The 27,331-nt window shown below is 53.2% G+C and overlaps 2 protein-coding genes across 2 annotated transcripts; both read right to left on the bottom strand.

The window, feature by feature from the left end:
• Positions 1–290: 290 nt before the first annotated feature.
• DAXX (death domain associated protein) lies at positions 291–9,995 on the bottom strand (the record flags this gene model as incomplete). The annotated part of the gene is made up of 8 exons (XM_083881716.1): positions 291–450; positions 894–1,050; positions 1,564–2,014; positions 2,609–2,843; positions 4,170–4,336; positions 5,947–7,219; positions 8,694–8,927; positions 9,717–9,995. 8 exons carry the CDS (start codon positions 9,993–9,995, stop codon positions 391–393), a joined length of 2,856 nt encoding a protein of 951 aa, XP_083737842.1. The 3' UTR covers positions 291–390.
• Positions 9,996–10,128: 133 nt separating this feature from the next.
• KIFC1 (kinesin family member C1) lies at positions 10,129–27,219 on the bottom strand (the record flags this gene model as incomplete). The annotated part of the gene is made up of 15 exons (XM_083881715.1): positions 10,129–10,226; positions 10,801–10,876; positions 11,778–11,851; positions 12,231–12,370; positions 13,795–13,933; positions 14,880–15,047; positions 15,128–15,304; positions 17,465–17,581; positions 19,875–20,003; positions 20,840–21,007; positions 22,829–23,006; positions 24,426–24,660; positions 25,914–25,958; positions 26,830–27,099; positions 27,162–27,219. The coding sequence occupies 15 exons, from the start codon at positions 27,217–27,219 to the stop codon at positions 10,182–10,184; spliced, it is 2,019 nt and encodes a 672-aa protein (XP_083737841.1). The 3' UTR covers positions 10,129–10,181.
• Positions 27,220–27,331: the final 112 nt, after the last annotated feature.

The raw sequence follows: 27,331 nt of genomic DNA, 5'->3' as shown, positions 1-27,331 counted from the left end.
CAAAAATCCCCCCCAAACCCCTTTAATTCCCCCCAAATCCCCCTTCGCCCCCCCACCCTGGCCCCGCCCCCTCAGCGATCAGGCCCCGCCCCTTCCATTTTGGCCCCGCCCCCTGCCCGCGTTACCCGCGCTCAGCCCTCACGGCGCCGCCGCCGCCATCTTGGACCCGCCGGCCACGCCCCCCCTCGACCACGCCTCCTTAAGGGGAGCCGCGTCCCTTTATCCGCACCCCATGACGTCATCTCGCGACAGACCACGCCCACAAAAGGGGCGGAACCGAACGGGTTAAACAAAAGGCGTGGTTTATTAAGGGGCGGGGAGAGTCGGGGTTTGGGCGCGAAAGGGGCGGGGTCGGCAGGGAGGGGGCGTGGCCAGGCGCGGTGGGCGGGGCTAATCCGAGTCCGAGAGCACGATGATCTCCTCGGGGTCGCACTGGGTTCCCACGCTGGTCTGGGGGGAGATTTGGGGTTTTTTTGGGGGTTTGAGGGGGGTCTGGGGAGTTGTGGGACCCCCCCATCCCCCGGGTCAGCCCAGGGTAAATTTGAGGACCTCAGAGACCCCCAAAGATTTCCCAAATTCATCCTGGCCACTCCCAGAACCCCTCAGGAAACACCCAAATTCCCCCTACAGCCCCTCAGGACCCCTCAAATCCTCCCCAACCCCCCCCTCAAATGGCCCTTAAACCCCCCCCAAATCCCCCCCAGGATCCCCCAACCCCCCTCAACTCCTTCTCAAATCCCCCCAAACCCCCTCAAATCCCTCTCAAAGACCCCCAAATTCCGCCCAGGACGCCCCCAAATCCTCCCCAAATCCCCTCGACATCCCCCAAATGTACCCAAATCCCCCCCAGATCCCCGCCAAATCCCCCTTAGGCCCCCCCAGCCCCCCCTCACCTTGCAGGCCTTGGGGGCGGCCCGGGGGGGGCTCCCCTGGGAGGAGCTGACCAGATCCCCCCCAGGGGAGTCGGCGCGGGTGGAGTCGGGCAGGGGAGAGGGGGGACCCCCCAAATCCGGCCCCTCCCCCTCCGGGAGCCCCCCGGAGAGGGTCAGGCTGGGGAAGGGAGGGGCAGAGGGTTAGACCCCCCAAAAACTGAGCTGGGATACCAAAATCCCCCCTGGGACCCCCAGACCTCAAAATGCCCTCCAGACGTCCCCAAATTCCCCCCAAACCCCTCCAGGATCCCCCCAAATTCCTCCCACGACCCCCCCCAAATTCCCCCAAAACCCTCCCAAGACCCCTCCCAAATTTCACAAAATTCCTCCTAAATCCTCTCCAACCTCCCCAAATTCCCCCAAACCTCTCCAACCCCCCCCGGATCCCCCCAAATTCCCCTCAGGACCCCCCCAAACGCCCTCAGGACCCCCAAGCTTCTTCAATTCCTCCCCAGTTCACCCCCAAACCGCTTCCAGACCACCCAAATTCCCCCAAATTTTCCCCAAATCCCCCCAAACCCCCTCCAGACCCCACCCCCCCAGGATCTCTCCCAATCCCAAAATTCCTCCCAAACCTCACCCAATCCCCCCAGGACCCCCCTTATCCCCCCCGGATCCCCTCCTCCCTCACCTGCCCTCCCCGGGCAGCTCGGTCCGGCTCCGTTTCCTGGGGGGGGGTCCCGGGGGCGCGGCCTCCCCTCCTCCATTGAGGGAGGTGGAGCTGATGGCTCCGCCCGCCCCTCCCCCCACCCCGGCGGGCGGGGAGGGGCAGGGGGAGGGGCGCTTGAGGCCCCCCCGAGCCTCCCCCAGCTCGGAGGGAGGGGGAGGGGCGGGGGGAGGAGGGGAAGGGGGCGTGGCGATGGGCGTGGCCTCGGAGCCGCCCAGGGCGGGGAGGGGCGGGGAGGGGGAGGGGCAGGGGGAGGGGGGCGGGGTCTCCCCCGGCTCCAGGGGGAACGTTTCGATCTCCAGCACGAAGAGTTCGGGTTTGGGGGCGTGGGGGAGGGGCTCGGGACCCTCCCCCTCCTGCTGGGCCGCGGGGGGATGGGGGAGGGGCAGCGCCGGGAGCGCCGCATCGGCCGCACCTGGAGGGGGAGGGGAGGTAGGGCTTAGAGAGGGGGGAGGAGCAGGGACACGTCCAGGACACCCCCTCCAGCAAGGATCCACAAAATCCCCACAAATTCCTCCAAAAATTCCCCCAAATCCCCACCAAAATTGTCCCCAAATACTTCCAAAAATCTCCCCAAATTAAAAAAAAAAAATTCCCCCAAAATTCTTCCCCCCAAATCCTCCCAAAATTCCCCCCTCAAATTCATCCAAATCCTGCCAAAATTGCCCTGAAAATTTTCCTCAAAATCCCCCCAAATTCTCCCAAATTTCCCAAAAATTCACCCCACATTGCCCCCAAATTCCCCCAAGATTTCCCCCCAAATTTTCCCCAAAATGCTCTCCAAAATCCCCCCAAATTTCTACCAAAATTTTCCCAAATTTGCACCAAAATTCCGCCAAACCACCCCCCTCAAATTCTCCTCCTGAGACCCCCAAAATCCCCCTCAAGCAGCCCCAAATTCTCCCCCAAATTCCCCCAAAATCCTTCCAAAAATCTCCCCCCAAATTCCCCCAGGTCTCCCCAGAATTCCCCCCAAATCCACAGAATTCCCACAATTCCTAAATCCCACCCTGTGCTGCTGTGGCTTCTCTTCCTTCCTCCGCCTCCTCCTCTTCCTCCTCCGTTTCCTCTTCCTCCTTCACCTTTCCCCGCCCTTCGGCCTCGGAGGATTCTCCTTCCTCTTCCTCCTCTTCTTCCTCGTCTTCTTCGTCTTCGTCTTCCTCCTCCTCATCTTCCTCTTCTTCTTCTTCTTCCTCTTCTTCTTCTTCTTCCTCCTCCTCCTCCTCTTCTTCCTCTTTCTTCCTCTGTGGATGAAGGGTTTTTAGGGGGGTCCCTTTTTCCCGCCCTTCCTCTTCCTCCTCCTCCCCCCTGCCCTTCCTCCCACATTTTCTTCTCCTTTTTCTGCCCTTCCTCCTCCTCTTTCCTCCTTTCCTCCTCCTCCTCACTGTTTCCCATCCCCCTCCCCATCTTGGTTCCCATTTCCTATTTCCCATTCCTGGTTTCCATTTCCTGTTTTCCATTCCCATTCTTGTTTCCCATTCCCCATTCTTATTTCCCGTTCCTGTTCCCATTTCTGTTCCTCTTTCCCATTCCTGCTTCTACTTCCCATTCTCATTTCCTGTTCCCCATTCCCTTTTCCTGTTCCCATTTCCTGTTTACATTCCCATTTCCCCACCTTTGCCCCGAGTTTCCATTCCAATTTCCCATTACTTGTTCCCATTCCCCATGTCCTGTCACCTTCTTTCCGGGTCCATTTCTGGTTCCCATTTCCTATTTCCCATTCCCCATTTCCCATCACCTTCCCTGTGTATTGCTGGGGCCGCTTCCGGGCCAGTTCCCATTCCCCATTCGCCATTATTTCCCATTATTCCCTATTATTTCCAATCACCTTTCCCACATGTTCCTATAGCTGTTTCTGGTTCCTGTTTCCCATTTCCCATTCCCTGTTATTCCTTATTTCCCATCACCTTCCCCACGTGTTTCCAGGGCCGTTTCCAGGCCAGTTCCCATTCCCCATTCCCCGGTTCCCATTATCTCCCATTCCTGGTTTTCCCATCACCTTTTCCCCGTGTTTCCAGGGCTTTTCTGGTTGGTTTCCAGTTCCCGTTGCCCATTATTCCCGCTATCCCTCATTATTTCCCATCACCTTCCCCAGGTGCTTCAGTGTCCATTTCTGGGCGGGTTCTGGTTCCCTTTCTCCCATTACTCCCCATTATTCCCCATTATTCCCGATCACCTTTCCCCTGTGTTTCCGTGTCCATTTCCAGTTCCCATTCCCCATTATTCCCCGTTATCCCATGTCACCTTCCCTGGGTGTGTCCGTGTCCATTTCCAGTTCCCACTCCCCATTATTCCCGTTATCCCCTGTTATTCCTGTTATTCCTGTTATCCCCGGTCACCTTCCCTGGGTGTTTCCGTGTCCATTTCCAGTTCCCATTCCCCATTATTCCCCGTTATCCCTGGTCACCTTCCCCGGGTGTTTCCGTGTCCATTTCCAGTTCCCATTCCCCATTATTCCCTGTTATCTCTGGTCCCCTTCCCTGGGTGTGTCCGTGTCCGTTTCCAGTTCCCATTCCCCATTATTCCCGTTATCCCCTGTTATTCCTGTTATTCCCGTTATCCCTGGTCACCTTCCCCGGGTGTTTCCGTGTCCGTTTCTGGGCGGGTTCGGGTTCCCGGTGCCGCTCCTGGCGCTGGGCGAAGCGGGCGATGACGTCATCCAGCCGGGCCAGGGCCAGGCGCCGGTTCCGCCGCAGCCGCTGCGCCAGCTCGGGGTCCGACAGCGCTGGGTCCGTGCCTGGGGAGATCCCAACGTTCCCACAATTCCTGAAATTCCCAAAATTCCACCTCCCACCCCCATCCCCATTTCCCACCCTTTGCCCGTTTCCTGCCCCTCATCCCATTTCCCCGTCATTTTTCCATATTTTCCCACCTTTTTCCTATTTTCTGCCCCATTTTCCCTCATTTTTACATACTAATCCTTAATTTTTTGCATTTTCTGCCCCTCATCCCATTTCCCACCATTTTTCCACATTTATCCTGTGTTTTCCCCATTTCCTGCCCCATTTTTTTTGCCCCTTATCCCATTTTTCCTGTTTTCTCCCATTTTTCCATGTTTATCCTGCACTTTTCATTTCCTGGCCTATTTTTCTGCTCCTTATCCTATTTTTCCCAACATGTTTCCATGTTTATCCTGCATTTTTCCCACTTTTTGTCCCATTTTTCTGTTCTCCCACCATTTTTCCATGTTTATCCTGCATTTTTCACATTTCCTCCCCCTTATCTCATTTTCCCATTATTTTCCCACATTTTCCTACCCTTTTCCCATTTCCTGCTCCATTTCCTCCCATTTTGCCACATTTATCCTGCATTTTTCACCTTTTCTGCCTCTCATCCCATTTTTCCTGTTCTCCCATTCCTTTTCCGTGTTTCTTCTGCATTTTTCTGCCCCTTATCCCATTTTCCACCATTTTTCCACCTCTATCCTGCATTTTCTGCATTTTCTACCCCAATTTTTTGCCCTCTATCCCATTTTTCCTATTTCCCCCCCATTTTCCCATGTTTATCCTGCATTTTTCCTATTTCCTACCCTATTTTTCTTCATTTTAGCCCATTTCCCCCCATATTTCCCCCCATTCCCCGTTTAACCCCTCGCTCACCAGGCCGGGTACTGATCCCTCAGGTGACTCCTGAAATTGTACACCAGATCCAGCCCATTTTTCCCCCATTTTCCCCATTTATCCCATTTTCCCCATTTAAACCCTTGCTCAGCAGGCTGGTAATGATCCCTCAGGTGACTCCCATTCCCTGTTTCCTGATTTTCTCCCCATTTCCCATTTTCAACCCCTTGCTCACCAGGCCGGTACTGACCCGTCGGGTGACTCCCAAAGTTGTACACCAGCTCCAGCCCATTTTTCCCCATTTTTAGCCCCATTTCCCATCCCCTAACCAAGCTGACACTGATCCCTCAGATGACTCCCATTCCCCATTTCCTATTTTCCCCATTTTTTCCCCATTTAACCCCTTGCTCACCAGGCCAATACTGATTCCTCAGATGACTCCCATTTTCCCTATTTTTCCCCATTTTTAACCCCCTCGTGCCCCTCACCAGGCCAGTACTGGTTGGTGATGTGGCTCCTGAAGTTGTACACCAGCTCCAGCCCATTTTTTCCCATTTTAGCCCCATTTTCCCCATTTTTAACCCACTCCTGCCCCTCACCAAGCTGACACTAATCCCTCAGATGACTCCCATTTCCTATTTTCCCCATTTTTTCCCCATTTTCTCCATTTAACCCTTTGCTCACCGGGCCGGTACTGTTCAGTGACGTGACTCCCAAAGTTGTACACCAGGTCCAGGTGCCTCCCCATCCCATTTTCCCCATTCCCCCCCATTTCCCATCCCCTCACCGGGCCGGTACTCGTCGGTGAGGTGGCTCCCGAAGTTGTAGACCAGGTCCAGGTGCCTCCTCTCCTGCAGGCGGTTCCCCACCTCACGGAAGGCCTCCTGCGCCATGTTCTCCATCTGCCGCCTGCCCAGCCCCAGCCCGTGGCGGGCACTGGCGCCGCGGATCTCCCGCAGGATGTCGGAGTAGTCGGGGAAGGCGTCGGGGCGGTTGATGAAGCGCTCGATGCTGCGGTTGACCTCGGGGTAGCGCGTGCCGCGGAAGCGGATGCGCTGCTCCAGCACTCGGCCCGTCAGGCTGCTGCACTCCTTCAGCTGGCACAGGCGCCGGAAGATGCGCATCATGCGGCGCTTGAGGCGGTTCTCCTGCAGGTACGGCGAGTCGGCGCTGTCCAGCTCCGCCAGGTCCAGCTCCCGCTCCTGCAGCCGTCGGATCTCGCTGGCGTAGACGCGCAGCAGGTGTTCCAGGTGACGGATCTGACGGCGGGAGCCGCCCCCGGAGCGACGGGGGGATGAGGCAGGGTCGTGGGTATCACTGGAGGGGGCACCAGGGTACTGGGAGGGAATGTTGGAGTTGCTGGATGAAGCCCCGGGGGGCTGGGATGAAGTGCTGGAGCACCGGGATGGAGCGTTGAGATATTGGGATGGAGCTCCGGGATTGCCGGATGAAGCGCTGGGATACTGGGATGGAGCACTGGGATACTGGGAAGAGCCCTCAGGGCACTCAGAAGAACCAGCAGGATACTGGGATGAACTGGGATGCTGGGATGAATCTCTAGTGGGATACTGGGAGGAGTCTTCAGGATACTGGGATGAACTGGTGGCACACTGGGCTGGCTCCCCGGGCTGCTGCTGGGGGCACTGCCAGGAGACTCCGTCCGGATACTGGGATGAGCTGGGAGGGCACTGGGAGGATCCACAGGGACACTGGGACGCTCCGTGAGGACACTGGGACACTCCATCAGGACACTGGGACACTCCATCAGGACACTGGGCCGCTCCCTGGGGATACTGGTGAGAACTGGGTGGGCACTGGTGGGGCAGGGAGCGCAGCGGGAGGCGGCGACGCAGCGCCCGGGCCTTGAGCACGGTGCACAGCTCATTGATGTAGACGTAGACCTTGCGGCGCCGGCCCTGCACCCGCCGCAGCAGCCGGCCCAGAATGTTCCGGAACTCGGCCGAGCCCCGGAAGTCGGGGTGGGCGCGCAGGTGACGTGAGCTCAGGAAGGGCAGCACCTCAGGGTGCTCCTCTGTCAGCGGCGCACACAGGGACAGGAACTGCGGGGGAAAAGCAGAACGTGGGTCACACCTGGGGGCACCTGGGATACACCTGGGCACACCTGGGATACACCTGAGCACACCTGGGGGCACCTGGGATGCACCTGATTAAATCTGAGCACACCTGGGATAAACCTGAGCATACCTGGACACACCTGGGATAGACCTGGGCACACCTGAGAATACCTGGGATACACCTGGGCACACCTGGGATACACCTGGGCACACCTGTGAGGAAGGGCAGCACATCAGGGTGCTCCTGTGTCAGCGGTGCACACAGACAGGAACTGCGGGGACACCTGGGGGCACCCGGATAGAACTGGGATACACCTGAATACACCTGAGCACACCTTGATACATCAGGGGGCAGCTAGGATAGACCTGGATACAGATGAGCACACCTGGGATACACCTGGGCACATCTGGATACACCTGGGATACACTTGAGTACACCTGGGCACACTTGGATACACCTGGGATACACCTGAAGGTACCTATATAGAACTGGGATACACGTGTAAGGAAGGGCAGCACCTCAGGGTGCTCCTGCATCAGTGGCACACACAGAGACAGGAACTGCAGAACACCTGAGGGCAGCTGAATACACCTAGATACAGCTGAGCACATCTGCAGGCACCTGGGAACATCTGGGGTGCACCTGGATAAACCTGGGGACAGCTGAGGGCATCTGGGATAGACCTGGGACACACCTGGGCGCACCTGGAGACACCTGGGCGGACCAGGGACATGCCTGGGACACACCTGGGAAATCTCTGACACACCTGGATACACCCGGGACACACCCAGGACATACCTGGGATATACCTGGGGACACCTGAGCACACCTGGGACATACCTGGGAAACCGTGGAACACTCAAACACACCTGGGATACACCTGAGCACACCTGGGACATACCTGGGAAACTGTGGAACACTCAAACACACCTGGGATACACCTGAGACACACCTGGGACACACCCAGGGCACACCTGGAAACACCTGGGGACACTCTGATTCACCTGGGCACACCTGAGTGCACACCTGGGACGTGCCCAGGGCACATTGGACACACCCTGATGTACCTGGACACATCTGGGACACACCTGGGGACATCTGAGAACACACTTTGGCCACACTGACACACACCTGGGGGCATTGAGGACACACCTGGGACCACTCTGACCACACCCAGGGCCCACCTGAGCCAACTTTAAACCTTGGGGACACACCCTGACACACCTGAGACCACACCTGGGTCCACTTCAGACTCACCTACACACCCCGGGACACACCTGGGCCACACCTGGACACACCTGGGCTGACTTTGGCCACACCTGGACCACACCCAGAGCACACTCACACACCCCTGGGCACACCCAGGGTGCACCTGAGACCACACTTTAGACACACCCACACACACCTGGGCACACCTGGGGACTCTCAGCTCCCCCTCCCCCCGCCCCTCCCCCTCACCTCCTGGAACAGACGATCGTTCTCCTCGCGGAAGGCGCCGCCCCTCCCCCCCCCGGGTCCGTTCTGGGGGGGCTCCCCCGACGGGGCGGGAGGGGCGGGGCTGGGGGTGGGGCTTGGGGAGGGGTGGGGGGAGGGGCAGGGGCAGGGCTCGTGCTCCTCGTCGTCGTCCAGGACGATGATTGGCTGAGGGGAGGCGGCCATGGGGGCGGGGAGGGGTGCACTCAGCAGGGGGATCTGGGGGGGAGGGGAAAAAGGGGGCGGGGTCACGGTGGTGACACACCCCCCCCAATCACCCCAAAATTACCTCTCTCCCACCCCCAAATACCCCCGGGATCCCCGAGCCCCTCCCCCATACCCCTCAAAGTTCCCCTACCCCACCCCCCAAAACTCACCCAACCCCCCAAGCCCCAAATTCACCCCAAAATTTCACCTCCAGCCCCCACTTCCGCCTTCCCCTCCCCCTCCCGCACCCCAAAACCCTGAATTCCACCGCCCCTCCCCCTCCTGCCCCCTCCGCGCCCCCCAAAATTCCCCGAATTCCCACCAAAATTCCCCCAAATTTCCCAAATCCCCCAAAATCGCTCCCAGCCCTCCCCGAACTGCCCTCCCCCCCTCCCGCCCCTCCCCGAGGCCCCCCAGAACCCTCCGCCCTCCCGCGCCCCCCAAACCTCCCCCTTCCCCTCCTCCAGCCCCTCCCCCTCTCCCGGCCCCCCCGGAAATTGCCCAAATCCCCCCGAATTCGCCCCAAAATCCCCCCGGGCCCCCCTCCGCCCTCCCGGTGTTGGCCCCGCCCCCTCCCGCGTGGGCCCCGCCCTTGGCCCCGCCCCCTCGGTCAGGCCCCGCCCCCCCCCGCGCTCACCGGGCCCGCGCGGCTCCTCCGGCGCCGCCGCCACCGAGCGGCCGCGGCCGCGCAACGCGCAGGACCGGAAGTGCCGCCCCGCGCCGGCCCGGCAAAGCGGGCGCCGCCATGACACCGTACAAAGAAAGGGGCGGGGCCGCTCCCGCCGACCAATGGCAGCTAGCCGCCTCATCCGGGGATCGGTGCCACCGAGCCGGGCGCCGCCATCTTAACGTGCGGCACGCCCCGAGACCCCGCCCATTTAACCCTCGCGCCCCCGCGGGCATTTTGGGGAGAATTTCGGTGTTCGCGGTGCGGCTGCAAGCGGGGAAGCGGCCGCCGATTCCGCGCCATCGCTCGATGATCCGGGAAGGCGGTGCCGCGCAGGCCCGGAGGTGGAGCACAAGATGGCGGCGGTACGGCGGCCGTGAGGCGCCCCGCCCCGTACGGCGAACGCGCGGCATGGCGGCCGCCGCGCTGCCGTACAGGCAGAGCCAATCAGGGCGCGGCCATCCGCTCCAGCGAGAAGCACGGTGTCGCCATTGTGGCTAAAGGCACGTGACACCAGCAGCCAATCAGCTCAGTGGAAAGGCGAATCTTTATTGGTTCTTGCGTTAAAAAGGCGGGAATGAGCTGGGGCATGGAATGCGTCACTTCCGGTTGGCCTGGGCAGTGCCGATCATACACTCGTTCACCTGGGGGGAGGGGCGGGCTCAGAACAGCCGGGAGCCCCCAGAATACCCCTGGACCTCCCAAAAACCTCCCTGGAACCCTCCAAAGCCCACCAAGAAACTCCTAGCACCCCAAAACTCTCCGAGGACCCCCCCAAATTCCCCTTGGGAAGCCCCTCAGGACCCCAAAAACCTCCCTGAGATCACCCAGAATCCCTTTGGGACCCCCCAAATCCCTCCCAGGAGCCAAAAATCTTCTCAGAACCCCTCAAAATCCAACCAGAAGCCCCCAAACCCCCAAATCCTCCGAGGGACCCCCCAAAAAATCCCCATGGGGACCCCTAAACCTGCCCGGGATCCCCCCCAAAATTCTGCAGGGACCCCCAAATCTTCTCAGACCCCCCCCCCAAATTTCCTGGGGACCCCAAAATACCACTAGGAACCCCTCAAACCAGCCCAGAATCCCCCCAAATCTTTCCAGAACTCCCCAAAACCTCCTAAACATGCCCCTGGGGACCTCAAAACCCTCCCGGGATGCCCCAAAAATTCCCCCCCCAGAGCCCCCAATTCCTCCTGGGGGACCCCAAGATCCCCCCACCTTGCTGGCAAAGCGCAGGGAGTTCAGGGACTCCCCAAAATTCTCCTCCAGTGGTGAAATGGTCACAAACATCAGCCTGGGAAAGGGACAGAGTGCTCAGGGACACCCCAAAAAAACCCCCAAAATCCCCCAAAATAAATAAAAAAAAAATCCTCAAAAACCCCGGGGTTTGTGGACTCTGGGGGAGGAGGAATTTTTGGGGTTTAAGGAGAAATTGGGGGTTCAGGAGGGAAATTTTAGGGGTTCAGGGGCAAATTTTGGGGTTCGGGGGGAATTTTGGGGGTTCAGAGGGGATTGAGGAGGGAAATTTGGAGGCTTAGAGGGAATTCTGGGGAATTTGTCAGTTCAGGGAAGGGTTTTGGGAGATGTTGGGTATTTTTGGGCTTCGCAGGGGGATTCAGGGGGGAATTTTTTTTTTAATTTTTGGGGCATTTTGTGGTTCAGGGAGGAATTTTTGAGTTTCAGAGGGGATCGAGGAGGGAATTTGATGGTTTAGGGGGAAATTTTGGGGGATTCAGGGAGAATCTGGGAGTTCAGGGAAGGGTTTCAGGGAATTTTGGCGTTCATGGGGAATTCAGGGGGTAATTTTGGGGGGAATTTTGAGGTTTTTTGGGGGGTTCAGGGGGAATTTGGGGGATTTTTGGGGCTTCAGAGGGGATTGAGGAGGGAATCTGATGGTTTAGGGGGAAATTTTGGGGAATTCAGGGAGAATTTGGGCAGGGATCTTTTGGGAATTCTGGGGGGATATGGCTGGGTGTGGGCTGGGATTTTGGGAATTCCAGAGGGATTTGGATGGGTTTTGATGGGATTTTGGGAATTCTGGGGACATGTGGCTGTGTTTGGGCTGGGATTTGGGGAATTCTGGGGGGGTTTGGGATGGGATTTGTTGGAAATTCCAGGGGGATTTGGGCTGGGATTTGGGGAATTCTAGGGGAGATTTGGGCTGGGATTTGGGATGTCCTGTCCTGCCCACGTACACCTTGGCGTGGCCGCCCAGGCAGTTCTGCAGCAGGAAGGTCAGTTTGCTGTTCCTGTACGGGATGTGCGGCTCCTGCGGAAACACCAAAATTCCCAAAATTCTGGGGGGTCACAGCCCTGGATCTGCCCCTGACCCCAAATCTGGGGCTCCCCAATCCTGCTTTTCCCACCCCCAATTCCCGTTTTTCCCATTTTCTATCCTGTTTTTCCCATTCTCATTCCCTGTTTTCCCCATTTTTCTCATCTTCCTGTCTCAATTCCAGTTTTCCCACCTCAATTCCCCTTTTTTCCATTCCTTACCCCATTTTCCCACCTCCCCTCCTTGTTTCTCCCATCCCAATTCCCGTTTTTCACCCCAAATCCCATTTCCATATTCCCAAACCCCCCAAACCCCATCAGTAACCCCCCAAATCCCATAAAAGCACCAAAAATTGGTGTTTTTGAGCCCAAACCTTGTTGCAGAGGGCGCTGATGACCAGCCCCAGGGAGCTGAGGCTGGAGTTGATGCTCTGGGTCTCCCGGAGCCGGTTCCCTACCGACCCCGACTTCTCCAGGCGCTCTGACCCCGCCAGGTCCACCAGGGTCAGAGAGGCTGCAGGGAAATGGGGAGACAATGAGGAAAAAGGGAAAAAAAGGGGAAAAAAATGGGAGTTTGAAGGGACAATGGGAAAAAAAAAGGGAGTTTGAGGGGGAAAATGGGGAAAAAAAAAAGGGAATTTGGGGAGAGAAATGGGGGGGAAACAGGAAAATATGGGAGTTTGGAGAAGAAAAATGGGAAAATATGGGAAAAAAAGGGAGTCAGGGTGGGGGGGGGATGGGGAAAAACAGGGAAAAACCAGAAGTTTGGGGAGGAGAATAAGAAAAAATGGGGGGAAATGGGGAAAAACAGGAGTTTGGGGGGGAGAATGGGGAAGAAAACTGAAAAATGAGAATTTAGGGGAGAAAATGCGAAAAATGGGGAAAAAATGGGAGTTTAGGGGGGAAATGGGAAAAAATGGGGGGGAAAGGGAGAAAATGGGAGTTTGGGGGAGGAAAATGGGTAAAACAGGAAAAAAGGGGAATTTGGGAGAGAAACGGGGAGGGAATGAGAGTTTTGGGGGAAAAACAGGGAAAAAAATGGGAATTTGGGGGGAGAAATGGGAAAAATGGGGAAAAAACATATTTTGGGAGGAGAATGGGAAAAGATCCAAGTTTGGGGGGAAAATGGGGAGAAAACAGGAAAAATGGGGGCGAATGGGAAAAAACAGGAAAAACAGGGGAAATGGGGAAAAAGGAGGAAATGGGGACAGATGGAAGAAAAATGGGGGGAAAGTAGGGAAAATTGGGGGGAAAATGGGAAAAGGGGAGAAAAGAGGGGAAAATGGGAAGAAAAAGGGGAGAAATGGGGAAGACCAGGAAAATGGGGAGAGATGGGGGAAAATTGGGGGAAAAGAGGGGAAAGTGTTGGCAAAAAGGAGGGAAATGGGGAAAAAGTAGAGAAAATTTGGAGGAATGGGAAAAGGGGGGAAAATGTGAGGAAAAAAGGGAAAAATGGGGAGAGATGGAAAAATGGGGAGAAAAGGGAAGAATGTGGGAAAAAGTGGGGAATGAGGGGAAGAAGGGGAAAAATGGGGAAAACCCAGAAAATGGCGACAGATGGGGAAAAATGGGAGGGAAAGGGGAGGGAAAGGGGGATAAAAGAAGGGAAAATGGGGAGAAAAAGGGAAAAATATGGGGAAAAGTGGGGAAAAAGGGAAAAAATGAGAGGAAAAAGGGGAAAATGGGTGGAAAATGGGGAAAAAAGGTGAGAAGCCTGGGAAAGGAAGAAAAAATGAGGAGAAAAGTAAAGGAATGAGGGGGAAAATGGGGGAAACGGGAGGAAAAAGAAAACTGGGGAGAGATGGGGAAAAAATTGGATTGGAAGTAGAACAAACCAGGGTAAAAGCTGGAAAACCAGGGGGAAATGAGAAAAAGGAGGAGGAAGGAGGGGAAAGCAGGAGTTCTGGGCTGGTTTCAGGGTAAGCAGGGCTGTCTCACAGGCACAGCGCAGGTCCCGTGCCGCGTGCTCGCCCTGGATGCGTAGCTGGAACACGGAGTGGGAGCGGGACGAGCGCTCGTTGAGCCCCGTGCGCGCCACCGAGCGCTGCGAGCCTGCCCGCACCAGCAGCTCCAGCACCTGGGGGGAAACACAGGGGGAAAAACATGGGAATGGGGAAAAATCGGGGGGAAAAATGGAGAGAAATGGAGAGAAAATGGGTTAGAAATGGAAATTGTCACTGCTTGGATGGGAAATAAAAGTGGCCCAGAAATGGGAAATGTCTGGGGGGGATGCAGCAAAATGTGGCATCAAGTGTGCCTGGATTGCCAAATTCCACACAGAATTCTCAAATTCCTGGGATCGTGATACAGATCACCTGAAATCCCCAAATTTGTAAGTAGAAGGCTCAAATTTTCACCTATAATCCCCTTATTTGGACATAAAATCCCCAACTTTCCAACTAAAATCCCCAAAATTTAACATGAAATCCCAAAATCCCCCCCAGAATTCCCAGATCCTGACCTGCCCCTCACTATCCACAGGCACCAAGGTGAGGCTGGGCACCTGCATCTCCAAACTCCCCCCTCAGAATCCCCAAATTTCCACCTAAAATCCCCAAATTTTGATGTAAAATCCTTGAATTTCCCCCTAAAATCCTCAAATTTTGACATAAAACCCCCAAATTTTGATGTAAAATCCCCAAATTTCCACCTAAAACCCCCAAATTTGCACCTAAAATCCCTGAATTTTGACATAAAATCCCCAAATTCCTGCATACCAACCTGCTCCTTGCTCTTCACGGGCACCCAGGTGAGGTTGGGCACCTGCAACTCCAAACTCCCCCCTCAGAATCCTCAAATTTTGATATAAAATCCCCAAATTTCCCCCTGAACCCATCAAATTTCCCCCTAAAATGATCAATTTTACCCCTAAAATCTCAAAATTTCTACCTAAAACCAGCAAATTTCTCCCTAAAATCCCCAAATTTCGATGCAAAATCCCCAAATCTTGACATAAAATCCCTGAATTTCCATGTAAAATCCCCAAATTTCAACGTAAAATCCTGAAATCCCCAGATCCTGACCTGCTCCTCACTCTCGACAGGCACCCAGGTGAGGTTGGGCACGTGCAGTTCGTCGCTGCCAGGCGCCAGGCGCCGGATCTCCAGCTCGGAGCCTCTGTCGCCCTTGGCCAGCAGCAGGTCCCGCAGCGCCTCGTTGTAGATCTCCAGGAAGCTGGCGGAGAAACGGTACTACCGGCACCCTAAAATCCCGGGCATCGTCCCGCAGGGGCGCCGGGAGCTCTGGGAGCCGGGAGGGGTTGGGGAGTTACCTGCCAGCCCTTCCCCGCCAGGTCCCGAGCCCCCAGGAACAGGTGTCTGACCGCCCTGGGGATCATCCCGCGGCGCTCAGGGGGCCCCGCCGGCTCCGGGCCCTCCATGGTGAAGGTTTTGCCGCTGCCCGTCTGGCCGTAGGCGAAGATACACACGGGGTACCCGTCCAGGGCAGACTGAGGTGCAGGGAGGGAGCATGGGGGGTTCAAAGAGTCACAGAATGTGCAGGTTGGAAGAGACCTTCAAGATCATCGAGTCCAACCCAGCCCCAACACCTCAACTAGATCATGGCATCAAGTGCCACATCCAGTTTTCTTTTAAACACATCCAGGGATGGTGACTCCACCACCTCCCTGGGCAGACCATTCCAGGTTGGGAGGGGTTTGGGGAATTTTGGAGATTTTCAGAGGGGTTTTCAGAAGGATTTGGGGATTTTCAGAGGGATTTTCAGAGGGGTTTGGGGATTTCAGAAGGATTTGGGGATTTTCTGAGGGATTTTCAAAAGGATTTGAAGATTTTCTGAGGGATTTTCAGAAGGATTTGGGGATTTTCTGAGGGGTTTTTGGGGATATTTTGGGAGATTTTCAGAGTGATTTTGGGTTTTTTAGAGGGGTTTGAGGATTTTCAGAGGGATTTTTAGAGGGATTTTCAGAGGAATTTTGGGATTTTTTGAGGGATTTCCAGGAATTTTCAGAGGGGTTTGGGGATTTTCAGAGGGATTTGGGGATTTTTGGAGGGATTTTCAGAGGGATTTTCTAGGATTGTGAGAGGGATTCAGGGATTTTTGGAGGGGTTCAGGGATTTTCAGAGGGATTTGGGGATTTTCAGAGGGTTTTTCTGGCATTTTTGGAGGGATTTTTTTTTATTTATTTATTTTGGAGGGGTTTGGGGGCAGTTTGGAGATTTTTAGAGGTTTCAGGGATTTTTGGAGGGATTCAGGAAGGCTGAGAGGGTCTGGGGCAGTGGGAGGGGGGTTGGGAATGGGTTTGGGGGTTCTGAGGGGGGGATTTGGGTGAGATTTGAAGGTTTGGGGGGATAATTCGTGAGGGATTTGGGAATTCTGAGGATTTGGGAAGAATTTCAGAATCCTGAGAGGATTCTGGTGTTTTGGGAGAGATTTGGGTGAGATTTGAGGGTTCAGAGGGGATTTAGGACTTCTAGGGGAAAATTTGGGAGGGATTTGGAAATTCTGAGGGACTTTAGGCAGAAATTTTGGAATTCTGAGGGAACTGGGAAGAAATTGGGAAATCTGAGGGGATTTGGGAAGAGTTTTGGTCTTTTGGGAGGGAATTGGAGGAATTCATGAGGGGATTTGGGAATTCATGAGGGAGAATTGGGGAATTCCAAGGGAACTGAGTGAGGGATTTGGGATATCTGAGATGGATGTAGGGAAAATTTGGAAATCCTGTGGGGATTTGTCGGGGAGTTTTGGTGTTTTGGGAGAGATTTGGGACCTATGAGGGAGGGTTAGGGGCAGATTTGAGGGTTGAAGGGGGATTTGGGAATTCCAGGGGAATTTAGAGAAGGATTATGGAATTCTGAGAGGGATTTGGGGAGAATTTGGGAATTCTGAGGGCATTTGGGGGAGATTTCTGGTGTTTTGGGAGAGATTTGGGGGGTATTTGGGACTTCTGAGAGGTAATTTGGGTGAGACTTGAGGGTTTGGGGGTAATTAGGAGAGATTTGGGAAGAACTTGGGAAATCCAAGGGGGAATTTAGATGGGATTTGAGGGTCTGAGGGTCAAGTCAGGAGGAATTTGGAAATTCCGAGGGAATGTGGGGAGAATTTAGGGAGATTTGGGCAAGATTTAAGAGTTCAGATGGGATTGGGGAATTCCTGGGGGGAATGTGGGAATTCCAAGGGAATTTGGGGAAGGAATTTTGGAATTCTGGGAGAGATTTTGGGGGGTGGATTTGGGGACGGGAATTTTGATGTTATTGGAGGGACTTTAAGGGGGATTTGGGAGGGACTTGGGAATTCTGAAGGGATATTTGGATAACATTTGAGAGTTCACAGAGAATTTGGGAATTCTGGGAGCTGAATTTTCCAGAATATTTCCTGCTGGGAAGCTCCAGGCAGGATTTGGGGCTGGATTTTGTGCGAAATGGAGGCAGATTTGGGTGGAATGGAGCAGGATTTGGGTGGAATTTGGGGGATTTTGGGATCCAGGTGGGATATTTGGGGCACACACCTGAATGAGGAGCTGGATCTCCCAGAAGATTTCCTGCTGGGAAGCTCCGGGCAGGATTTAGGGTTGGATTTGTGGGAAATGGAGGCAGATTTGGGTGGAATTTGGGGGATTTTGGGTCCCAGGTGGGATATTTGGAGCACACACCTGGACCAGGAGCTGGATCTCCTGGAAGATTTCCTGCTGGGAAGCTCCTGGAGGGAAGACACGGTCAAAGCTGAAGTCGTAGCGCAGCTCCGCCCGCCGCTCCCGGCCCACCTGGGACTGTGGGGGGAAAAAAACGGGATTTTGGTAAAAATAAAGAGTTTGGGGAGGAAAACAGGATTTGGGAGGGGAAAAGGGGGATTTGGAGAAGCAAAAAGGGGGTTTGGGGAGGAAAATGCCTCTTTTTTTTTTTTTTTTTTTTTTTTTTTTTTTTTTTTTTTTTTTAAAGGTGATTTTTATGAGGGGGGGAAAGCCCATTTTGGGGGGAAAAGATCAATTTTCCAGCCATTAAAAAATCCCATTTTTTGGAGGGAAGAAAAGGTCAGCTTTGAGAGAAAAACAACAATTTTAGTAGGAACAATTTTGAGAAAAAACCCACCTTTTTCAAATAAAAAAAAAGTGAGGAAAAACAAAAAAAACCCTAGGGATTTTAGTTTGAAAATGAGTTTTTTTGGGTTTTTTTGAGAAAAAAGGAGATTTGGAGAGCCGGGAAAAAGGGTTTGGAGGAGAAAAGGGGATTTGGGGGGGAAAAAGGCCTTTTTTGGAAGGACAAAAAAACATTTTGGGAAGGAAAAAAGCCCATTTTTGGGGGGGAAATCCATTTTCCAGTCAAAAATCCAAAATTATGAGGGAAAAAAAGCCTTTTTAGAGGGGAAAAAAGGCCTTTTTTGGGGGTAATATGCGAGGTTTGAAGAAATAGGGGAATTTTTGAGGAAAAAGCCATATTTTGAGAGAGAAAAATGGACATTTGAGAAGGAAATAAAGATATTTTTGGAAAATAGGGATTTTTCAGAAAAAAAGGATATTTTTGAGGGGAAAAATCATAGTTTTGTGGGGAAAAGAACATTTTTTAGGGAAAATAGATACTTTTGAGGAGAAAAAGAACGTTTTTGGGAAATAAGGGCTTTTTGAGGAAAAAAAGGTGGTTTTTGAGGGACAAAATGACATTTTGGAAAAGAAACCAGGATATTTTTAGGGGGGAATCACTTTAAAAGAAGTAAGATTTTTTTTTGAGGAAAAAAGTGCATTTCGGAGGGGAAATAAAGGACATTTTGGAAGAACTAAAGGCTTTTTGAGTAATAGGAGATTTTAGACACAAAAAAAAAGATATTTAAGGGGCAAAAAGAACATTCTTTCAGTGGAGAAATATGTTTTTGTCAGAATAAAGACATTTTCGGTGGAAAAAAGACATTTTTGAAGGTTAAAAAGCACATAGTGGGGAGAAAGAAAAAAGGAGGTTATTCAGAGAGGAAAAGGGTCCATTTTTGATGGAAAAGACATTTTTGATGGAAAAGATGCCATTTTTGAGGGGAAAAAAGGACATTTTTGAAAAAAAAAATAAGACATTTCCAAGAAGCAAAAAGGACTTTTTTTGGAAATAGGAATTTTTAAGGGAAAAGGGGCATTTTTGAGGGAATTAATGCAGTTTTTGAGGGGGGGAAAAAAGACTTATTGGGAAATGGGAATTTTTGAAGGAAAAATGCCAGTTTTGAGAGAATTAAGGCAAGTTTTGAGGGCAGAGAAAATGATTTCTTGGGAAATCAGGGATTTTTAAGGAAAAAAGGCCATTTTTGAGAGAAAAAAGGCTGTTTTTGAGAGCAGAAAAAAGGAATTTTGGGGAAATCAGGGATTTCTGAGAGAAAAAAAGAAGGTTATTTTTGAGAGAAAAAAGGCTGGTTTTGATGGTGGAAGAAGGCCATTTTTGAGGGTACAAAAAAGAATTTTTAGGAAATCAGGGATTTTTGCAAGAAAAAAGGACATTTCTGAGGGTGGAAAAAGGGAATTTTTGAGAAATCAGGGATTTTTGAGAGAAAAAGGCCCGTTTTGAGGGAATTAAGGCAATTTTGGAAGATGGAAAAAAGGATTTTTTGGGAAATCAGGGATTTCTGAGAGGGAAAAAAAGAACATTTTTGAGAGAAAACCCCCAATTTTTGAGGGGGGGAAAGGATTTTTAGGGAAATAAAGGATTTTTGAGAGAAAAAGGCAGTTTTGGAGGGAATTAAGGCAGTTTGTGAAGGTGGAAGAAAGGAATTTTTGAAAAATCAGGGTTTTCTGAGAGAGAAAAACAAAATAACATTTTTGAGAGAAAAAAGGCTGGTTTTGATGGTGGAAAAAGGCCATTTTTGAGGGTGGAAAAAAGGAATTTTTAGGAAATCAGTGATTTTTTTGAGAAAAAAAGGACATTTTTGAGAGAAAAAAGGCTGTTTTGGAGGGTGAGAAAAGGAATTTTTGGGAAATAATGGACTTCTGAGGGCCAAAGGCTGGGTTTGAGGACTCAGGGCAGTGTCTGGGGCACTCAGGGCAGTGTCTCGGGGCAGTGTCTGAGGAGGAACAGCAGGCTCTGGGCACTCACATCATCAGGCCGGGTGAGCACGAGGCTCCGTGGGTCCTGGGGGGGGAAGTGCAGGTGGGGCAGCCCCCGCTGGCGCTCCCGTTCCTCGGGCAGCAGCGGCCGCACGCGGCAGAACACGCGGATGTTCCCCTGGAGGAGACAAACGTTTGGGATTCAGACATTAAACATGAGGATATTCCTCTGGAAAACCCCCAAAAAAATCAGGATTCAGACACTGAGCACACGGATGTTCCCATGGAAAAGACAAATTTTGGGATTCAGATATCAAACATCAAGACAGTCTCCTGGAAAACCCCCCAAAAAATCAGGATTCAGACATTGAGCACACGGATGTTCCAATGGAAGACCCCAAGAAATCACGATTCAGTCATTGGGCCTCATCCTGGGGTTCTCCCCCCTCAGGAACTGTGGGTCTCCCCTCACACAGAACATGTGGATATTTTCTTGGAAAACCCCACAAAGAACAGAATTCTGCCCTCAGGGAAAGTCCCAAGGTCTCTCCCCTGTCAGGAACCAGGGGTCTCCCCTCATGCAGAACATGGAGATATTCCTCTGGAAAACTCAAAAAAATCAGGATTCAGCTATTGGGCCCAGTCCTGGGTATCTCCCTCCTCAGGAACATGGGGAAGGTCTCCCCTCATGCAGAACATGTGAATGTTCTGGAAAAACACCCACAAAACTGGGATTCAGCCCTCGGGGAAAGTCCTGAGGTCTCCCCTCACACATAACATGGATGTTTTCCTGAAAAAAAACCCATTAAATCGGGATTCAGCCCTTGGGGGCAGTCCCAGGGTCTCCCCTTATGCAGAACACACAGATATTTCCCTGACAAGACCCCCCAAAACCGAGATTTAGCCATTGGGGGCCTCCCCCATTGGGAGTTCTCATACAGAACACGCAGATGTTTTCCTGAGAAAACCCCAAAAACCCATAATTCATCCCTTGGGGACAGCTCAAGGGCCCACCTTGAGCTCCTGGATGTCGTTGTGCAGGCGGCGCCGCTCCATCTCCAGCAGGTGGATGCGCTCCTCGTGCTCGGCCAGCAGCGTCCTCTGCGCCGCCTCCAGCTCCCGCAGCGCCGCCAGCTGCTCCAGCTGCTCCTGCAGCTGCTGCTGCGCCTGCCGCAGCCGAGCCTGCCAGGCAACCGTGGGAATGGGATCATTGGTAAGAATCCCCAACATTCCCCCTCGCTCTTCCCGGAATTTGGAGAGGTTTGGGGTGCTGAGAAGAAAAACTGCTAAAAAAATCCCATTTTTCCACAGATTTTCTGACATTCCCCAAGGGATTCAGGGCTAAAATGAGCAAAAGTTGGAGGTGTTTTCTGAAGGATTTCACTGCAATCCATGCAGAGCCCTCATTTTCTGAGGGATTTCACCGCAATCCATGCAGAGTCCTCATTTTCTGAGGGATTTCACTGCAATCCATGCAGAGCCCTCATTTTCTGAGGGATTTCACCGCAATCCATGCAGAGTCCTCATTTTCTGAGGGATTTCACTGCAATCCATGCAGAGCCCTCATTTTCCCGCCTTTTTTGGCGCCCCCTGGTGGATTTCCAGTTGAAACCCAGCAAAATTCATTCAAAATTCCCTTTTCTTCCCCCCGCAACGTTTTGAACTCCTTGAGGGATTTTGAGCGCAAAAGCAGTTGAAATGGTGAAAATTCCCATTTTTGAGCCACTCCCTGAGGAATTCTTGAGACCAAAAAACCCGGGATTGGCACAAACCCCTCATTCTCCCACCTTTTAAATGAGCAAAATTTGGAGGTGTTTCCTGGGGGATTTCACCACAATCCACGCAGAGCCCTCATTTTCTGAGGGATTTCACCGCAATCCATGCAGAGCCCTCATTTTCTGAGGGATTTCACCGCAATCCATGCAGAGCCCTCATTTTCTGAGGGATTTCACTGCAATCCATGCAGAGCCCTCATTTTCCCGCCTTTTTTTTGGCGCCCCCTGGTGGATTTCAAGTCGAAACCCAGCAAAATTCATTCAAAATTCCCTCCCCCCCCCCCGCAACGTTTTGAACTCCTTGAGGGTTTTTGAGCGCAAAGGCAGTTGAAATGGTGAAAATTCCCATTTTTGAGCCACTCCCTGAGGAATTCTGAGACCAAAAAACCCGGGACTGGCACAAACCCCTCATCTTCCCACCTTTTGCTGGCACTCCTGGTGGATTTCAGGTTGGAGAGCAACTAAAGAGCTCTGAAATCCCAGTTTTTCATGGATTTTGAAGAACCCTGAGAGATCTTGAGTGCAAAAGCAGCTGAATTAGTGAAAATTCTCATTTTTCCCCACATTTTGAGGGGTCCTCTGCAAAATTTTTGACACCAAAAACCCCTCATTTTCCTCCTGTTTTTTGTTTGTTTGTTTGTTTGGGGTTTTTTTTTGGGGGGGGGGGGGGGGGGGCTCTGGAGCAAAAAAATGGCTCCAAAATTCTATTTTTTTGTGGATTGTGATGCATCCCCTGAGAGATTTGGGGTGGAAAAGCAGCTGAATTGCTGAAAATTCCCATTTTTCTCTAATTTTGAGGCTCCCCTAAGGGATTTCAATACCAAGAAAACCAGAATTGGCACAAACCCCATATTTCCCTGCCTTTTATTGGTGCTCCCTGGTAGATTTCATGTCAGAGAGCAAAAAAAATAGCTCCAAAATCCCAGGGTTTTTTTCACATTTCCAAGAACCCTTGAGGGATTTGGGGTGCAGGAGCAGCTGAATTGGTGAAAATCCCCATTTTTCCTACATTTCAGGGCACTTCGATAGCAATTTCGCTGCCAAAAAAGCTGCCATTGGTGCCAACCCCCCATTTTCCCACCCGTTTTTTGGCGCCCCCTGGCGGATTTCCCCCTCAGTTTCCCACCATTTTTTGCTGATGTCCCCCAATGGATTCCATATCAGAGAGCAACAAAAAGGCTCCAAATTCCCATATTTTCACGGATTTCTCAGGAATTTGGGGCCCCACCTCAGTGTTGTCCAGCTGCTCCGTCAGTGTCTGTGCCTGGCTCCGGGCCTCGTCCCTCTCCTGCCGCCGCTGCTGCTCCTCCTCCTGCAGCTGGCGCCTCTCGGCTTCCAGGGCCTCCACCAGGCCCCGGCTCTGCTCCAGCTCCGCACGGAACTGCGACACCTCTGACTCCAGGGAGCTGCGGGAAATGGGGGAAATCCCGTAAAACTGGGGAATCCTGGATTTTGGGGGAGCTGGAGGTGTTTTGTGTAAGTTTCTTCAGGGGTTTGAGGGTAATACAGGGATTTCGGGGAATTTTCAGGAGGATTCTGAGGGAGTTATGTGGATTGTGAGGGGATTCAGAGAAATCTTGAGGATTTTCAGAAGAGTTCTGAGGGAATTTTGGGGATCTTGAGGGAGTTTGAGCCCCAGCTCTGCTCCAGCTCCACACGGAACTGTGACACCTCCAACTCCAGAGAGCTGCGGGAAATGGGGGCAATCCCATAGAACTGGGGAATCCCAGATTTTGGGGGAGCTGGAGGTGTTTTGGGGTAATATGGGGATTTGGGGGAATTTTCAGGAAAGTTTTGAGGGAGTTTTGAGGATTGTGAGGGGGTTTGGAGGAAAGTTCAACGATTTTTCAGAAGGGTTCTAAGGGAATTTTGGGGGTCTTGACGTGTTTTGGAGAAATTCAGGGAAATTTCAGGGATTGTCAGAAGGATTCTGAGAAAATTAGGGGAAACTAGTGATTTGGGGAAATTTCAGGGATTTTCAGGAGGGTTCTGAGGGAATTTTGGGGGTCTTGATGTGTTTTGGAGCAATTCAGGGAAAGTTCAGGGATTTTTCAGAAGGCTTCTGAGAAAATAAGGGGAAACTTTAGGGGTTTGGGGTAATTTGGGGAAATTTCATGGATTTTCAGAACAGTTCTGAGAGAATTTTGGGGACTTTGAATTTCAAAGGAAAATCTGAGGGGAATGTGGAGTAATTTGGGGGGACTTTGAGGAATTCCATGATCTAAAGGCTTTTAGAGAAATTTTGAGATGATCTTGAGAGGATCTAGGAAAACTCACATTTTGGGAGATTTTGAGGATTTGGGATTAATTTGAGGGGAATTGGGAAATATTCTGGAAATGTTTTAGGGAAGATCAAGGAGGCTCTTTAGAGGGTTTTGAGATGATTTTGGGGGTTTCTTCAACACACCGAGGCTGAGGCTGCTTTCCCATCATTCCTGCTTCCTCCAGAAGAGGATTTTGATTGATTTTGGCCAGGTTTGGATAGATTTTGGTCAGGTTTAGCTGAATTTTGGTACATTTTGGTGCATATCTCAGGCAAACCTGCTGCTCAGGCTGCTCTCCCTGCTCCCCATCGCCCAGCTCCCTCAGCAGGGGGATCTGGATGAATTTTGGTCAGGTTTGGATGGATTTTGGTCGGGTTTGGAGGGATTTTGGTCCATTTCTCACCCAACCCTGATGCTCAGGCTGTCCTTCAGCTCCCTCAGCAGGGGGATTTGAATGGATTTTGGTCAGGTTTGGATGGATTTCAGTCAGGATTTGCAGGATTTTGGGGTAGTTTTTCAGGATTTTGGTCAGGTTTTTCAAGATTTTGGTTCATTCCTCACCCGACCCTGTTGCTGAGGGTGCTCTCCCTGGTCTCTCTGTCCCCCAGCTCCCTCTGCAGCTGTTCCAGGCGCTCTCTCAGGTGCCGGTTGCCGCTCTCCAGCTGCTGTTTCTCGGTGTCCAGCTCCTGGAGCCGGCCCTGGGCCTCTCCCAGCGCCTCCCGCAGGTCCCCCAGCTGTCCCCGCAGGTCCCACGGCTGCCGCTTCGAGGGGCCCTTGCCCGTGCTGGTGGCTGAACCTGGGGGTACAGGGGGGTTGGGGACATTGGGAAGGGCTTGGGGACACCGGGAAAGGGGTCTGGGGACATCGGGAAAGGGCTTGGGGACATTGGGAATGGCTTGGGGACATTGGGAATGGCTTGGGGACACTGGGAAAAAGGTCTGAGGACATTGGGGAGTGGGGATGTCAAGAGGGCCTTGGGGACACTGGGGACAGGGAAAGGGTGGCCTTGGAGACATCAGGGGGAGCCTTGGGGACATAGGGAAGGGGAGTAGGGACATCAGGAGGGGGTTGGGGATGCTGGGAAGGGGAGTGGGGACATCAGAAAGGAGAGTGAGGACATCAGGAGGGGGAGTAGGGACATTGGGAAGGGCTTGGGGACATTAGGGAGTGGGGACATTGGGAAGGGGAGTGGGGACTGCAGGAGGGGGCTTGGGGACATCAGGAGGGGCTCGGGGCCATTGGGAGTGGGGACATCAGGAGGAGGACTTAGGGATGTCAGAAGGAGCTTGGGGGCATTAGGAAGAGGATTGGGGACACTGGGAGAGGTTTGGGGACATCAGGAGGGGCTTGGGGCCATCGGAAAGGGGCTTGGGGACAGGGAAAGGGTGGCCTTGGAGACATTGAGGGGGGCTTGGGGACATCAAAAAGGAGACAGGACACCAGAAGGGGCTTGGGGACATCAGGAGGGGGACCGAGGACACCAGGAAGGGCTCGGGAACATTGGCAGGAGCCTTAGGAATGTGGGCCTTGGGGACATTAAAAGGAGCTTGGGGACATCAGGATGGGGAGTGGGGACATTGAGAAGGGGACTGGGGACATCAGGAGGGGATTGGGGACACTGGAGACAGAGAAAGGATGGCCTTGGAGACATTGAGGGGGGCTTGGGGACATCAGGAGAGAGACTGAGGACACCAGGGCTTGGGGACATCGGGAGGGGTTTGGGGACATTGGCAGGAGCCTTGGGGACGTTGAGGAGGGCTGGGGATGTCAAAGGGGACACTGAGGACATCAGGAGGGGGACCCTGGGGTGTGAGAGATGGATTTGGGGACACTGGGGACATGGGGGGACATCTTGGGGACACCAGGAAAGGGTTGGGGACATTGGGGATGGGTGTTGGGACATATAGGGGCAGTTTTGGGGACATCAGCAAGGGGTTGAGGACACTGGGGGGGCCTTGGGGACACTGAGGACAGGTGTTGGGGACATTAGGGAAGGGTTGGGGGCAGTGGGGACAGTGTTGGGGTCACTGGGGGGGTCTCAGGTCTCACCTGCCCGAGAAGCAGCCACTGCTGACGCTGATTTTCGGGGGGCATCTGGGGGTACAGGGGACATTTGAACCCCTCAACACTTCCCAGGTCACACTGACACCCCCCGCCCCCCCCCCCCCCAAATCCCTTTAAAATCCCCCAGATCCCAAATCCCCTAAGAGTCCCCAAACCCCCTTTAACTGCCCCAAATTCCCTTTTAAATCTCCTAAAATCCCCTTTAACTCCTGAAAATGCCCCAAGACCCATTTAAATTTCCTAAAAACCCCTTTAACTGCCCCAAATTCCCATTTAAATACCTTAAAATCCTCTTCAACATGCCCTAAATCCCCATTTAAATCCCCTAAAATCTTCTTTAACCTACCCCAAACACCTCAAAACTCACTTTAAATCCCCTGAAATCCCCTTTAACTTCCCCAAATACCACTTTGAATATCCAAAAATCTTCTTTAACCTGCCTCAAATACTCCAAAATCCCCTTTAAATGCCCTAAAATCCCCTTTAACTCCTGCAAAAGCCCTAAGACCCCCTTTAAATGCCCTAAAGTCGCCTTTGACTCCCCCAAATCCCTCTTCAAATCTGCTAAAATGCCCTTTAACTGCCTCAAATACCCCAAAAACCCCTTTAAATCCCCTACAATCCCCTTTCACTTCCCCAAATGCCCCCAAACACTCCAAAACCCCCTTGGACCACCCCAAGCTCACTCTCAGCCCCCCGTTAACGCCCCAAATTCCTCCTCCACCACCCCAAAATCCTCCTTTAACCTCCCAAAATTCCCCTTTACAACCCCCAAAACCTCATTTAACCCCTTGAACCACCCCAAATGCCCCCGGGAAGCTCCCTCAGAACCCCCTTTATCCTCCCCAAACCCCCTTTAACCCCCCCAAATGTCCCTTTTCCCGCCCCGATCTCCCCGTACCGTTCTTCCCCGCCGCCGCCGGCCCCAGGGTTCTGAGCGGGGCCCTGAGCGGGGCCTTGGGCGCGGCCTTGGGCGCGGCCTTGGGCGCGGCCTTGGCGGCTCCGGGCCCGAGGCCGGTCCGAGATCGTTTCTGGCAGGGGACAAACGGCGTAAAGGCGGCGCCGGCGCCGGGGAAAAGGAGGGAAAACCCGCCCGGGGAAAGCTCCGCACCTGCTGGGGAGGCCCCATGGCCGATCCCTCGCGGCCGGTAGACGACGGGGGCCGCTTCTCCTGGGGCCGGGCCACCGGCAGGCGCGAGAGGCGCGAGCGCGGCCCCGGGAGCGCAGCGGGACCGGCCTGAGGCGCCGCCGCCATCTTGTCCCGCGCGCCTTCAAACCGCCGCGCGCCCATTGGTCTCCGCGCCTCGGCCAATGGCGGGGCGGGTTAGGAGGAGCGGTCCCGCCCCCGCGCAACTCGGCCAATGAGAGCGCGGTGCCCGCGCAGGACGAGCCAATGAGAGCGC

This window comes from Zosterops lateralis, assembly GCF_965231275.1.
Source record: "Zosterops lateralis genome assembly, chromosome: 35".
Lineage (NCBI taxonomy): Eukaryota > Metazoa > Chordata > Aves > Passeriformes > Zosteropidae > Zosterops > Zosterops lateralis.
This window is presented reverse-complemented; position numbering and strand designations above follow the sequence as displayed.